Genomic DNA, 15,358 nt, shown 5'->3' with positions numbered 1-15,358 from the left:
ACCAAATATTCATAATGTCCACTGGGAGTGTTGAAGGCCGTCTTCCACTCATCCCCCTCTCTGATCCTGACCAAATGATACGCGTTGCGTAGATCCAGTTTGGAAAATACAGTTGCCCCTTGTAGCAACTCAAAAGCAGATGAGATGAGTGGAAGTGGATACCTGTTTTTGATGGTGATGTTATTGAGCCCCGGTAATCAATACAAGGTCGCAGGGATCCGTCCTTCTTGCTCACAAAAAAGAACCCTGCGCCGGCCGGGGATGACGACGGTCTAATGAGACCGGCAGCCAAGGAGTCGCTGATGTACTTCTCCATAGTCCTAGTCTCAGGGGCCGACAGAGAGAATAGTCGCCCTCTTGGGGGCGAGGTGCCCGGAAGGAGGTCTATAGCACAATCGTACGGGCGGTGAGGCGGTAGTGAGGTGGCCCGAGCCTTGTTGAACACCTCCTTTACATCGTGGTAATCCTCGGGTACGCCCGTGAGATCTGGGGACTCAGGAGACACGGAGCGGCTAATGGCAGACGCCGGCTTTAAACAAACCGCGTGACAGTGAGGACTCCACCCAAATATAGTCCCAGTAGCCCAGTCAATGTGCGGATTATGCCTCCTAAGCCATGGAAACCCCAAAATGACTGGTTGTTGAGGTGCATGAAGTACATGAAAGGTGAGTGCTTCACTGTGGTTACCTGACATCTCCAAGCGCAGCGGGGTGGTTTGATGAGTCACCCTGCAGAGTAGCCGACCGTCCAACGCCGTGGCCCGGATGGGTCTTTCCAAAGCGATTTGCTCAATCCCCATCTTGAAGGCCAGGTCTTGGTCGAGGAGATTGGCGTCTGCACCCGAGTCAATCAGAACCGGAACAGTGTAGCTCTTATCCTGGAAAAACAACTGGGCATGGATTCGGGGTCGAGAGGGCATTTCTAATCTAACTTCCCGGCTCACCAGCGCCCTCTGGTTGACTGGTGAGCCCTGTCTTTTACTGGACAAGCGTTCACATAATGACCGCTTTGACCGCAGTACATGCATTGGTTGGCCTGCAGGCGGCGGTGCCTTTCAGCCGGAGCGAGTCGAGCCCGTCCCAGATGCATTGCCTCTGGCCCCGCGATAGACTCAGAAGGTCCACCCTCGGTTGGTGCCCGTCGCGGTTCCGGCCACTGGCGCGGCGGTGATCCTGAAGCTGCGCAAGCGACCCTCTCTCTTCTCCGCTCCCGCAGACGGCCGTCGATCCGAATGGCGAGGGCGACCAGCTCGTCTAAACCAGCAGGGAGATCCCGAGCTGCCAATTCGTCCTTTACGCGGCTGGATAATCCGTGGTAGAAGGCATCGCGAAGCGAGGCTTGGTTCCAGTCACTCTCCGCTGCCATGGTGTGAAAGTCAATGGAATAGTCGGAAACGGATCGTATTCCCTGCTGCAGCCCAAACAGTCCCCGGGCCGCCTCTCGTCTGGGAGTGGCATGGTCAAAAACCCTCTGCATCGCCGCGGAAAACCGCTGGAAAACTTGGTAGAACACACAAGACAATCTGGCAGTGAGCAACAGAATGTGACTGGCTTAAATAGTGAGTGACTGACGAGGGAAGGCACCACAGGTGAGGGTGAGGAGAACCAGGTGCAGGAAATCAGGTGACGAGGTGGGAGGATCTGAAATGACAGGAGAGTTAGTGAACATGCAGTGGAGATGAATAGACTATGATGTGAACACCCAGTGAAGATGAAAAATAAACTATGATGTGGACGTATGTGTGACAAATTGATAACCAACGCAAAAAAAGCGTGCTGAAGTGCAAAGCAAACTAGGCTAATAGGCTAACGCTACCTGACTATGACCCTTTCTCAATACCTGAGACGGCGAGAACGGACTTGCGTTCCCGCGAGAATAGACTCGGGAGACAACATTATTGGATATGGCTACAATCCGAAGCCGAAGGTGTTTTGGGTGCTCGCTCCTTTAGCTTGACGCGCTCCTGATCTTCAATCTAGAATCGATTGCTCTACCTTAGTGTCCCGGATGTTGGTGTCTCAAGGTTGAAATTTTTGGGGTGTAATATTGTAACCGTCATTTCTTTTGCGGCTGAATATTTCAACAGTTTTTTTTTAGGTTGAATTTTTTTGCGGTGTTTTAATGTTGAAAAACATTCAGGTACATAATTTCAATGCATAAATATTCAGTGCTAGAAATCACCTTTTTATTTCAACCCCCGATGGCACAGATTTACTTCCATAGTTAAAGTTACATTTAAACATGAAGTTATGAATCTAAATTCTGTCCTCAAACAGACGTAACCGGTGAACAATCAGTCTCTGACACCACATTAAAACTTGAGACTTGTTATAGTACAGTTAAATCTCAGGTATAACCGCTACGGAGACGTGAAAACCGGCGGAGCATTTCACAGAAGACTCGCCGAAAATAGGCTGCTCTGTGCGGGCTGTTCTCGGCCAGATGCAGACTTTAGAATTGGAATAGTCCTCGGGCTGCGACTGATGACGTTTCACGAGTCCACGAGAACAAAAGTCCACACAAGAACGCATATTGAGAAAGGGCCTCTATCTCTGATGGCTAAAAGAAATAGCAGGCCCAATTTAAGCATAATCAGAAATACCATTGCTAGCTAGCTAGCAACCTAATGAATGATTGCTAGTCTTATTGCTAACGGTAACAGAAACGCTAACGGTAACATCAATGATAACAAAAACGTAAATGATAACAAAAATGGTAACGGTAACAGAAACTTCTGGCAGCCCGCGGACGAGTACCGAAAACAGCCCACCGGCGATCCGTGCGGACATTATGAGCGCGAGTATATGTGGCCAGCTGGCCGCCCGCTGACCGCTAGCAACGGTCCTCACAAGAAAAAGTTTGGGGACCCCTGATTTAAAACATTGTCTTAGCTGAGAGCGACGTGCGAGCATCATCCCGCTGTCTCTTCTTTTTTTCGCCCCCGACTCTTGATGCCTTTTCGAAGCCATTTCAAAGCTGCCTGCCACATTTGTGATTTGAGGCATAATCGAACAAACCACTGGGAGGTGAGGCCGCACAGGAGGTTCCCCTTTTTCTCGACTAATTTGGTCTAGGCCTATTACTTTTGTATTGCTTTTGCATATTAGCATGCTTTAGACATATTTTATTTTCTTATTCATACTAGTAGCCTACTGTGATGAATTTTCACGTCCCAGATTTTTTGATGCCCCACCAGGCACTTGGTGCCCTACGCGCAGTGCGTGATGTGCGTGTGCGGAGCGCCGGCACTGCTGCTCAGACACATCTTGCCCGGTAGAAGCTATGAGCTCTACAGCTCACTGCTGCTCAGACACATCGCTGAGTTCTTATACACACACATGAAGATCATTTCTGGTGGTATGCGGCCACGAGAGATACTGAAACCTAAAACTGAACCACCTGTTAGATAACACAAATGAAAAGTTACAATTCAAGCAGGAAACAAATCAAGGTAAAGATGGGAGTAACAGAGTTCCTTTGTTCGAGCATTCGGGTGAAGGCCAGTTTGACTGTCTTCCTTCTCACAGCTGCAAAAGACAACTTTTGGGTCTCCCTTCTTCTTCTCACATTGCTTCAACACAGACAATAATCACTGTTTTAGCATAAGATTATGTTAGAACATATTTTACCACTACAGTAGACATACAGAAATGTAGAAATAAATAAATGTAGACATACAGACATGTAGAAATCGATTTATTTAATTATGTTCTGTTTAGGTGTAAACTTATACATTAATGTATTTATTCTTTTATTTACATATTTATTTATTTATACGTGTATTTACGCATTTATTCAGTCTGTCACGGTTTATTGTCTGCTTCCTGTCTTATTTTGTAGTTTTCATGTCTCTTGTGTTCCTGGGTAACTTCACTTCCCGCCTTGTCCTGTCTTCCCCTGTGATTGTCTGCTGTGTCAATGATCGTTTCCACCTGTGTTCAATCACCTGCACCTCCCTTGTGTATTTAAGCCCTGTCAGTCCCTTGTCTCATGTCGCGTCATTGTTTCCTGTTACGGTTGGTGCATGTCGGTTATGTTTGGGATTATTAAAGAGCACGTTGTTTGTTGGAAATCTGCGTTTGAGTCCTCCAGGCCACCTACGACTCCCACGTCCTCGACTTCCGCGCTGGGCCGCGGCAGCATCGCCCACGACACCGTCCACGACGCCAGTCCCAGCCCGAGTGGGCCCCAAGACGCCCGTCTCCGCCCGTCCCAGCGCCCCACGACGCCCGTCCCGGCCCCAAGACGCCCATCTCCGTCCGTCCCGGCCCCAAGACTCCCGTCCCATCTCCAGCCCCCCGACACCCGTCTCCAGCCCCGTCCCCACGACCCCTGATCGTGCCTCCTCCCTCCCGTCCCTTGGTCCTCTCCCCCCCACCCCTGGGGGCCGTCTGGAATCCGGCCCTTCAGGGGGGGGTGGGGTCAGGGGTTCCGGCCCTTGAGGGGGGCGTGGGGTCAGGGGTTGGGCCGGCACCCCACGCCATGCAGCCGGAGCCGCAGAGCCCGGCGCCCCCCGCCACGACGCCTGGCCGCCGCCCCGGCAGACCCCCCGAGACCCTGAGGCCCGGCTGCCGCCCCGGCACCCCCGGAGCACCCCACGCCCGGCCGCCGCCCCGGCAGACCCCCGGCGCACCCCACGCCTGGCCGCGGACCCCCGGAGCACCCCACGCCTGGCCGCCGCCCCGGCAGACCCCCGGACCATAGTTGTCGGGTCCCCACCCTCCCGCCCCTTGTCTGATTTCCATGGTTCTGCCCCCCTTTAGGACCGTCTGGAATTCGGTCCTTGAGGGGGGGTTCTGTCACGGTTTGGGTCAGCTTCCTGTCTTATTTTGTAGTTTTCATGTCTCTTGTTCCTGGGTAACTTCACTTCCTGCCTTGTCCTGTCTTCCCCTGTGATTGTCTGCTGTGTCAATGATTGTTTCCACCTGTGTTCAATCACCTGCACCTCCCTTGTGTATTTAAGCCCTGTCAGTCCCTTGTCTCATGTCGCGTCATTGTTTCCTGTTACCTGTTCAGGTTGGTGCATGTCTGTTATGTTTGGGATTATTAAAGAGCACGTTGTTTGTTGGAAATCTGCGTTTGAGTCCTCCCTCCCTGCCTGTCTTTGACCCGCACCCTCACGTGACTTATTTATTTTACATTACATTACATGATACAAACTCAGAAGAACAAGTAACAAGAAAGTACATTTTTCATCAAATAAGCAGTTTCAAAACATGTTATAGAAAAGTGCCATTATAAGTACAATTTAAGTGCTACCATTTGTTAGTGTTTTAGTCAAGGTAGAGTCTAAAAAAATGTATACTGGGCTGCTCTTATGACTGACAGGTGTCAATAAAGAAGGCTTCAAGGACTGCCTTTTTTCATCTACCTAATATATCGAAAATCACGAACTTCCTGTCTCAAAGTGATGCAGAAAAACTAGTTCATGCATTTGTTACTTCTAGACTGGATTATTGTAATTCTTTGTTATCAGGCTGCTCTTGTAAATCGCTTAAACCTCTCCAGCTGATTCAGAATGCTGCAGCACTTGTATTAACAAGATGTAAGAAATGGGATCATATAACTCCTGTATTAACTTCTCTGCACTGGCTTCCTGTTAAATCAAGAATAGAATTTAAGGTATTTCTCCTCACCTACAAGGCACTTGCTGGTGAGGCACCGTCTTATCTTAAAGAGCTTGTTACACTGTATTGCCCTACAAGGCATCTGCGCTCCATAGATGCTGGGCTACTTGTGGTTCCTAGAGTTTTAAAAAGTAGGATGGCGGCCAGAGCCTTCAGTTATCAAGCTTCTCTTTTGTGGAACCAGCTTCCACTTTCAGTCCGGGGGGCAGACTCGGTCAGTTCATTTAAGACAAAGCTAAAAACGTTCCGCTTTGATATTGCTTTTAGTTAGGGCTGGCTCAGGTTAGCCTGGACCAGCCCTTAGTTAAGCTGCTCTAGGCTTAGACTGCCGGGGGACTTCTTAGGACACACCGAGCCCCTCTCTCACGCTCACTCTCACTCTCTCCTTCCACAATCATCCATGTTTTATTATTGTACATCACTAATTAAGCTTCTTTCCGGGAGTTCTTTGTGCTTTCTCGCCTAGCAGGTCTCCGTGGATCATAGTTTCGTGCGGACCCTGGTTCTGACTCCTGGCATGGCTCTGCTGACACCTGCTGCTGCCATCATCATTACTTTAAATATGATTCATATTACTGTCATCATAAACCAACATCTTTCTGCTCTCCCTCCCCACAGAAGCCTCTGTGGATGGTGGTTCGACCTGATGGTCGTTGTCCCTGCAGTGGTCCTGCTGTACACTTGTTCTGCTACTTGCAATTACTTGTATCATCTCTGTTAGAGGAATTGAATGTATTGTACATCTTTTACATTGTTGATTCTGTACACATGACATCCATTGCAGTCTGTCCATCCCGGGAGAGGGATCCCTCCTCTGATGTTCTCCCTAAGGTTTCTTCCCTTTTTTCCCCATTGAAGGGTTTTTTCTAGGGCTGTCAAAAATAGCGCGTTAACGACGTTAATTAGTTGTTATTAATGTCAATGCAGCTTTGCACTATTCCATACAGCTCTAGTAGCTACCCTTTTATTTATATATATATATATATATATATATATATATTAGGGCTATCAAAAATAGCGCGTTAACAACATTAATTAGTTGTTTGTTGTTAATTACGTCAATATGATTTTACAAACTCAATTTTTTTAACACATTTCACACATGCGCAGTGTGACAAATTATTCAGGTCAGGAAAGTACCTCTTCCTCTAGGGAATGCACTTCATCCTATACAACACATTACTGCCACCTGTAGGCATATGTCAGGCCGTCAGGTTCAGCAAGTCGTTTGCGCCAGTCCACGCTGAATGTTCGCAGGCCATTAACAAAATCAACCTCAGATCATTTGACCAACACAATAGCAAAATGTTCCAACACGTTGGAATTCGACGCTGGAAATGGTCAAGCGCGTGAGCAGAAATAAAGAGGCCGTCATACTTGCCAACCTTGAGACCTCAGAATTAGGGAGACATTCAAAAGGACCGGGGAGGTGCCCGTGCTAGTGGTCAACGGGGGGTGCTAGCGGTTTTCTTTGCAGCGCCAGTCTCATCTTTTTCCGTTCTAATTGCCGCGCTTGACTTCAAGGTGTAACCTTTATTATTTTATTATTGTTCGGTCTGAAACGGCGCGCCCAGTGACGGAGGGGGAGCAATATTGTTGTCCGGGTGGAAATCGGCAGAAATTCGGGAGAAAGGTCGGTCCGAGAGATTTTCGGGAGGGGCTTTGAAATTCGGGAGTCTCCCGGAAATATCGGGAAGGTTGACATGTCTGGTCATCACAGCCCTGGACCATCAGGAGCACAAACTCGTTTTGCCGACCGCAGCAAAGTGGGATAAACTGCAGAGGCTCGAGACCCTTCTAGAGCCATGCAGGGAAATCAGTCTGTAAATTTTCAAATGATGCTTTGATTATTTTCTGGAATGAATTAAACCAAGTCAAATATCAATGTATTTATTTTATGTATTTAACATGTATTTATGTAAAAAATAATAATGATAATTATGTATCTGTGTCCTGTTATTTATCTTTGGTATGCATTTCAGAAAGAAAAAATGGTTAGGATTCAGGTGTAATTGCAAATAGTGATTAATCCGGATTTATCCACTGAAAAGTATGATTAATTTGATTAAAATTTTTAATCATTTGACAGCCCTAGTTTTTTCCTATTTTGGGGAGTTTTTCCTGTGCCGATGTGAGGGTTTCGGGACAGATGATGTTGCATGTGTACAGACTGTAAAGCCCTCTGAGGCAAATTTGTGATTTGCGATTTTGAGCTATACAAAATGAAATGAATTGAATTGAATACAATTGTTAGCCTAATAGATTGCATGCGAAAATACATTTAATGTTGACTAAATGTTAAGTGAGCTGCTAAGCTTATGCCTGTGGGATTTGTTTAAGATATCAATAGTTGATTAACACAGGGTTATGCTACTGCCTGTCTAGATGTAAACGTTAATTACTGACAGCGGCCAGCAGCTGAGCCGGCCGGGTCAGACAGTAAATAAACGTGTTTTTGTAACTGTAGCTTGCAAGTTAAGGTCACAAGGCTGTTAGTAGATGTTGAAGAGCAGTCTGTGCTGATCACAGCTTAGTGAGCAGTATGAACTGAAGGCAGCTTAAACTATCAGCCACATTTTATGACTATATAAATGATGTGCACATTAAAGCAATTCCAAGTTCCTGATTGTTGTGTATTTACACATTATTTGATGTAGTGACACAAACAAACTTTCATTCATGCTTTTTGATGGCTGTTGTGTTGGAGCTCTATCATGGTTTTAATCTTGCATACCCCCGTCAGCTGAAAATCATTTTCGTCCAAGATGGACACACGGGTAGCTGTAGCTGTGCAGAGAGTGGAAAATACTCTAATCTAACATTTCTTGTTGCATGTAATACACGGGTTACAATGTATGACATGACATAACGACAAAGCTAAATGTTGCAGGTTCTCAAATAAAAAAGATTTGCAATCCCAATTGTTAAAGAACAATTTTTAGGCTAAAGAAAGGGGTTGAACCTTTTTTTGAACCTTTTTTTCTTCCGGTTCTTCAAAGAGTTAAAAGGTTTGAGGCACTTTTTGATCTGAAAGGTTCTTTTTCGAACCAAAAATTTAATTAAATTAAATTCATTTTATTTTGTATAGTCCAAAATCGCAAATGACAAATTTGCCTCAGAGGGCTTTACAATCTGTACACATGCAACATTCTCTGTCCCGAAACCCTCACATCAGCAAAGGAAAAACTCCCCAAAAAATGAAAACCCCTTCAATGAAAAAAAAGGGAAGAAACCTTAGGGAGAAAAATGGTTCTCCTATGGCATCCTGTAACGCACCACAGGAGACCAGAGTGGACCCAAGCGCAGAGCGCAGTTTTATTAACGAGGTACAGACGTCAGGCGTGGTAGTGTTCCGGTGAACAGGCAGGGGTCGAAAAGCCAGGCAAGCAGGGAACAGGCTAAGGCACCATCAGGGAGCAGGCGAGGTCGAAGCTGGGGGTCAGGCGAGGGGTCGAGAGCCGGGAGCGCAGAGGTAGGCAGAGGTACCGTCGGGGGTCAGGCAGGCGTGAACGAGGTCTGGGACAAAGGAGAGGTCAAATAGCAGGTAGGCAGAAACAGGATATCAATAGACCGCTCGGACTGTGATGGCAACATGCACAAGACTTCGCACCGGCCTTTGAGGCTTCGGCAGCTTAAATGCCCAGCCTCTCCTGATTAGAGACGAGCCACATGTGCGTAGGTGGGAGTGGCCGTGCCGGCTCAGTGGGCTGATCCTGAGTGGCACAAACCACTATAACGTGCAGCAGAGGGGTGACTGAGATCCCGAGCTTCGGACCTTAATATTCCGGAGACGGGGAACGTCTGTTTGTGACACATCCCTTCAAAGAACCATGTTTCGTTCCAGGTGGCACCTTTTTACTGTGTAGACCACAAGGCTGCTATTATGACTGACAGGTGGATTCTCCCATATACAGTCACATAGACCATAAGGCTGCTCTTATGACTGACAGGTGGACACCACGTTGTCATCCTCTCTGAGAGTTGCCTTTGTTTGGCTCTTCAAACATTAACCCTTTCACAGTTGTTTTTAGTTCATACAAGTTAATGGTAACATTTTGGTTTGTGACCTACCAGACGTCCCAGCTGTTGAAGGAGTATCCCAGTTTCAAGCTGCTTCTCATTAGTCACTACCAGTGTCTCAGTGTTGGCAACAACTCAAACAATAATAGTTTTCATTCCAATGCTTCTATTAAAGATTAAATTAATTTAACATCATATATTGCTGTATTATTATCACATAATAACACTAAAGCTCTGACGGCTACATCGAATCATATTCATTCGATGTTCTCTATTATATTGTAGTATTTTAGTATTATTTAAGTGGAGGCTTTATTTATTATTATTGTTATAATATAATCATTATTAAATCATGCAAAATAAATACATCTCATCGAAATGGCAGCCAGTAAATGTGGTGCGCAGCCTGCTGTTGGATGACTGAGTTGTCGAGGTTTGGATCTGCAGACAGAACACAATCCAAAAAAAGAAGTCTAAAAGTGATCTTTAACATATAAATAACAATTTCTTGACTCCTGAAATATGAGGCCTGTTCTAATAATCATTCATTAATGGTTTAATACCTACTTAAAACTAAACAGATTAACAGGTTAAACTCCTGACATATGCTTGGAAAGAGTAAAAATGAGTATAAGTGACTATGGATCAGTCCTTCTTAGAAATAGTCTATATTCAAAGGAAACAACACAGTAAGGTTTGAATCATTGCGCTGTAGTTCAGGATGAAGCTCAACAGAGGGCACTCTGTGAATACAACGAAGACTGGAAATCCTCCAGGTACATTTACATTACATCTGAAAGGGCACTGCTTCCACTTTCGATGTTTGCACTTAGATCAACATTGGCATCATGTCATCGACTCCACTCTGTCCTCTACGGAGACAAAGAGCAGACTCACCAACCCCTCCTCCTGTTTCCAACAGCTCTTTTAGGGGATGATTGGCCAGCTGTTGGAGCTCCCCCTGGCAGCCCCATGGGGGGGGGGAGCTGATGTTTTGAGGTGACAGCAGTGGAAGTGGACGGGCTGCTTGTCAACAGGACAAATGCCTCCTGAGTGTAGGTAAACACTGCTGTTCTGGGCTGCTTAGGACTCCAGAAAATCCTCACTCAGTCGGCTTTAGCCTCGTACGCTTCTCTAAGCCGTGCTCACTCCTCGCCTTCAGCTAAGTCTAATCTTGACGGTCTCTCTGATGTTTGAAGAGGAGCACCTGCCATTCACTCCATATGAAGAATAGATCTTAGATGTTTAATGACTAGCTCTGGGAGAGTTAAAACCTACTTACTTCCCTCTGTGTTAGGGATTTCAGCACATGAGTTGACCAGAATAAGCAAGAACACTGAATAAGATTTAGTTTAAGCTTACCAGCTTTAATTAACTAAAAACACTGTTGCTGTGGTAGACCTGTCAATCACACGATAGGTATGCTGTATTCAGTACGCGGCCATTCCCCTTCATTCCCCTAAAAAGCCGGACGTCTTCCCCCGTGACCGGGATGCTTGGACCCACAAGGGGCCGCCCTGATTCTACAACGCTTTGCATTAAAAAAAATTCAGCCATTGATGCTTGGTGCTGCTTAGGGGTACTTGGCTGAAAGGCAAATGTCCTAGGGATGCATGTCCCAATGTCCAACAGCAACTCCTCGTCTGTGTGGACGTTAACATGGTGACCGAGGGAGACACCTAAAGCCACTTTACAACCATGTACAAAAATAAATTTATTCAAAATTGTAATTATATATCAAATTTAACAAGTAGCAACCACACAAGCCGTGTACATCATCTGCATAAGAAAAAAAACAGGCCTTTTAACGGCGATGTGTTAAACATTCACGTTACCCTCTTACTATACCTGCATTCTGAAATATTAGCTCTCCTTTTGTGTTGCTGAACAAATTTACTACAGCAACAAGGGTTCCAAACTGTTATGTTTTGTCGTATATCCAATATAAAAACCAGCAACGTTGCAAGGACTTGTAGCCCCACCGAGCGTCCAGCTGCTGAGTCAGATGCTATCGAAGGCATTTCACTCCTTAACGCCAGGCAGGAAATGACAGTAATCGTCATCTATATCTATATACTTTGGATCAGTGATTCTCAACTGGTTGGGTCGCGACCCACTTTGCATGGGAAAATAAAAATGAGAAGAAAAAAAATATTATCCTGTGATTTTATTTTGAAGGGACTTTTAATGCAGCGGAGTGTCGTTTTTTCTGCCGGCTTCTCCGTCCATGTTTTCAGCAGCGTGTGCCAGGTTGGGTCAAACCATTCTGATATGGGGGAGACATTGGGTTGTTAGGATAATTAAACATCCTGAATATGAAATTCAGCTTATGAACTTGATTTTGAATACATTTGAGATGTTGAGAATGTTCCTTGATTTGGGTCGCGGCTTGTTATTAAGGGGTGATGGTTGGGTGATGATGGGTCCCGGAGCCAGACCAGTTGAGAACCACTGCTTTAGATGATAAATACTTTAGGACAACTAAACAATCAAACAACCTCAAACCAAATATTTCCCACATTTTACTAGAATAAGTATAATCTTTCAAGTAACTAAAAGAGATATTTACAATATTTGACTGATACAATCCAACGCTTTATTCCACATGGCACAGGGATCATTAGAGAGCATGAAGGTGTTTCTGAGGCATCCTCAGTGGTCCTAGCTGAAGTTCCTCAGGTACACCAGCCTGTGAGGCTGGAACTTCTCCCGACACAGGGGGCACTCTGCCTGAGGGAGAGACACGGACGGACGGACACAGACACACACACACACACACCTGAATTAATGAACGTATAATAATGTGTTAAAAGATCGAATAAATGTCCACTAACGACTGTGAGAAACAAAGCCCTCCCTGGACATTCTTCATCACACCATGATCCCTTCAGTGAGCAGCAGCCTGACCTTGGTGTTGCACCACTCCGTGATGCACTCCCAGCAGAAGAGGTGTCCACAGGGAGTGCAGGTGGAGTGTCTCCTCTCCTCCAGGCAGAGGATGCAGCTGGCAGCCGTGGGGCCTGAGGTGTGTGTGCGCTGAGGACTGCAGACAGTTCATTAGTGTTACTGCTACAAACCGGTTTCATCCAGAAATTCTCTCAGAAGCTTTGTGTTTACACAGTGTCCAGGTCATCCCTTTTACAGCTGATTGGGCCACGACGTGAGAACAGATGCTGTTAGGCATCTCAGAGACACTAAAGCTGCTGAGCTGATGCTGAAAACCTTTTATTTTTTAATTTTTAATCAATGAACAATCAGCCTGATACGCAGAATCAATACTATCATCTGTGTCAGCAAAATATTGATGGCAGATCTGTGCATCATAAATATATATGTATGTGTGTGTGTGTGTTTATATGTAGCTGAATGTTTGAATATTTACTCATTACTAAACTATTAGTACTATCTTTACTGCTATTATTCCCATCATGTGAACATTCTAATTTGTTACAAATTAAGACATGAAAGTTTGAAACAGGATATTGTAGCAGAAGTGAACGGCCTCCTTGTGCCTGCTCATGATGAGCAGGTGGAGGCGCCGGTGTACCTGAGGCTCCTGTAGAGCTTCCACTCGTGCCTGGCTCGCTGCTTCTGTCTGAAGCTGTTGAACTGCAGACACACTGTGATAAGCAGCTGGAGGAGGGACAGCGCCCCCAGCAGCCTGTAGCTGCTCCTGATGGTTCCATCGTCCCTGCTGAGCGCCACCACACGCAGCTGCACACAGGACAGGGTTTACTCACACTGTATTAGACTGCTAGTTGCACCAAATAACAAGCAAACCTGCATTTTATCATTGCACAAAAATCAGAGCGTTCTTGCAATAAACCTTGAGGGCAGTGTTTCCCTTTCCACGTGACAATAATCAACATCAGGTGAGACACAAGTGTGGAAAGTCAAACTAAACTAACAAGGCATATGTAGTTTTTACATGAGGCGTACATAGCGGATACCGGCCGCCCTCTTGGACAAGTGATAGAAGGAGCCGCTGAGGTAGAACACCGCGGCGTGGAATCGGTGTAGGAGGGACAGACTCGGGCGAAGGACGAACGTGGCCGCCATGCACGCTCTCCTCTGGGGCACCGACAGCAGCCCCACCACCCTCTGTATCCACCTCCTCAGCCACGACTCCAGGCTCCACCACAGCTCGGGCGCCGCACGCCGCTGCCGCCCACCACCGCGCCTGTCCTGCCCGCATTCCAGCTCGTTCTCCAGGCACACCAGGACTTTGTCCACGAGGTAAGGGAAGTAGGCGTGGCAGAGAACAAAGAGGCCCCGCCTGGCCCGGGATGGGACCCGGCGCTCAGTGGGGTCCACCTGGACGATGTTGACGTACTCCTCGCCCAGGGTCTGGTAACCTACGAGTGGTAGTCTTAATCAGACGGATTCTTACTCAGAATGAATGTTGGTTGGTCGGCAACTACCTGAGAAGGTGGTTAGACCATAGTATGCGAGGTCTGACAGCAGCTCCATCTCTCTCCTCCAGTCCAGCCATCTTTTGGATCCTACACAAACACACTTCAGCTCAACACACAGCTGTTCCACTTCATATTTTAACTTCATATTTTAACTTACTACTGCTCATCACTGTAACATAATATGGTCGATGGTGGCGCACGGAGTAGTGTGGTGCACTGGGAGCCACAAGGTTGGCGGTTCGAATTCCAGCCCCTCCATGTGCTGCCGAAGTGTCCCTCAGCTGGACACCTAACCTCCAATTGCTCCCCAGGCAAAATGTAACGGATGGTTTATAATGCAATGTAAGTCGCTTTGGATAAAAGCGTCAGCTAAAATGAATTTAACGTAGTGGTCTTTATTTCGATGACATCCGACTTAACTTCCGCTTGAAAAAAGGTGATTAATTTATAAGAAGCCCTCGTAAGGCGGCGCAGAAACTAAGGCATGCGCAGAGGTCATTAATACGTTATGAGCAGCTTTTACTCTTCAGTACTGATTTGTACAATAACTCAACACGTTGCCTCAATCACTTTATCCAACATAGTGGGCCATTGTTTCTACGGTTTAAAGAGTAACTCATGTAACGTCAGTTAACATGGTGCTAACAGTTCGCCGGTGCGGACAAACCTACCAGCGAGAGTCTGAAAGGCTTCGTTGGAATTGTTTCTCAGGAAGGTTCGGTAGTATTCGTCCTTCTGACTGGACCGAATCAACTGGGACTGGTTAGCAGCAGCTAGCGGCATCGTCCGCTTACGCTAACGGTGTTTGTTAGAGACCGTCACACTGGCAGAGGTCTGCGGGGAGAACAGCACCCTGGCTAAGGCCTAATGTCCTGGTGCATGGTCGGAATATGCACTATTCTTCCCTAGTTAGTTAACGTTACGTCCAACATGTTCTGTTTTATTCCAGGAAACAAATAGGAAGTTAAAGCCATGCAATGTGGCTGATTTGTCACAGGGGACCCTACTGGCGGGAGGGCGCATTACAAGCTCCCTCTCAACTTGTCCATGTCGAAATGGAATGGAACTTACGTGTCATAAACAACTTTGCTTTATTTATTGATACATATTGTAATAGCCAAGTTGTTTACCTGTTACCTACCCCCTTCTTAGTCATCTAACATCTCTTTAATGTATTTTTAATTTTAGATTACATTTCTATTTGAGTCAGAACAGACATAATTTTGTGTAGAAATACTATATGAGAACATGCCATTTAGTGCATGTAATAGGAGAACGAACCCTAACACAAGGGTT

General features: G+C 46.3%; 1 protein-coding gene across 13 annotated transcripts; it reads right to left on the bottom strand.

Moving 5' to 3' along the window:
• Positions 1-11,344: 11,344 nt before the first annotated feature.
• pex10 (peroxisomal biogenesis factor 10) lies at positions 11,345-15,056 on the bottom strand. 13 transcript variants are annotated; one of them, XR_009956640.1, is made up of 8 exons: positions 14,734-15,056; positions 14,069-14,149; positions 13,576-14,002; positions 13,195-13,361; positions 12,555-12,690; positions 12,217-12,373; positions 11,997-12,098; positions 11,345-11,913 (listed from the first exon to the last, which is right to left on the bottom strand). XR_009956640.1 is itself a non-coding variant. In XM_037479392.2 (6 exons), exons 1-6 carry the CDS (start codon positions 14,843-14,845, stop codon positions 12,323-12,325), a joined length of 978 nt encoding a protein of 325 aa, XP_037335289.1. In that variant the 5' UTR covers positions 14,846-15,056; the 3' UTR covers positions 11,345-12,322. The 13 variants fall into 13 exon arrangements, 5 of the variants coding, with proteins under 5 accessions (XP_037335289.1, XP_037335287.2, XP_037335288.1 ...); XR_009956637.1 differs by having other exon boundaries at positions 11,997-12,101; positions 12,217-12,690; XR_009956638.1 differs by having other exon boundaries at positions 11,345-12,101.
• Between the last annotated feature and the right edge of the window lie 302 nt (positions 15,057-15,358).

Source organism: Pungitius pungitius, chromosome 1 (genome assembly GCF_949316345.1).
Source record: "Pungitius pungitius chromosome 1, fPunPun2.1, whole genome shotgun sequence".
NCBI classification, from domain to species: Eukaryota; Metazoa; Chordata; class Actinopteri; order Perciformes; family Gasterosteidae; genus Pungitius; species Pungitius pungitius.
Note: the sequence above shows the minus strand (reverse complement) of the source record. Positions and strands in the feature narration are given on the sequence as shown.

What these genes read in the sequence shown, in the direction of transcription:
- pex10 (XM_037479389.2), bottom strand. Translation starts at nt 14,845, where the DNA reads ATGCCGCTAGCTGCTGCTAACCAGTCCCAGTTGATTCGGTCCAGTCAG. An exon ending in AGCCTTTCAGACTCTCGCTG is followed by an intron (nt 14,150 to 14,733) that starts GTAGGTTTGTCC and finishes GTGTTTGTGTAG; the next exon opens with GATCCAAAAGATGGCTGGAC. An exon ending in ATCCGCTATGTACGCCTCAT is followed by an intron (nt 13,362 to 13,575) that starts GTAAAAACTACA and finishes TCCTGTGTGCAG; the next exon opens with CTGCGTGTGGTGGCGCTCAG.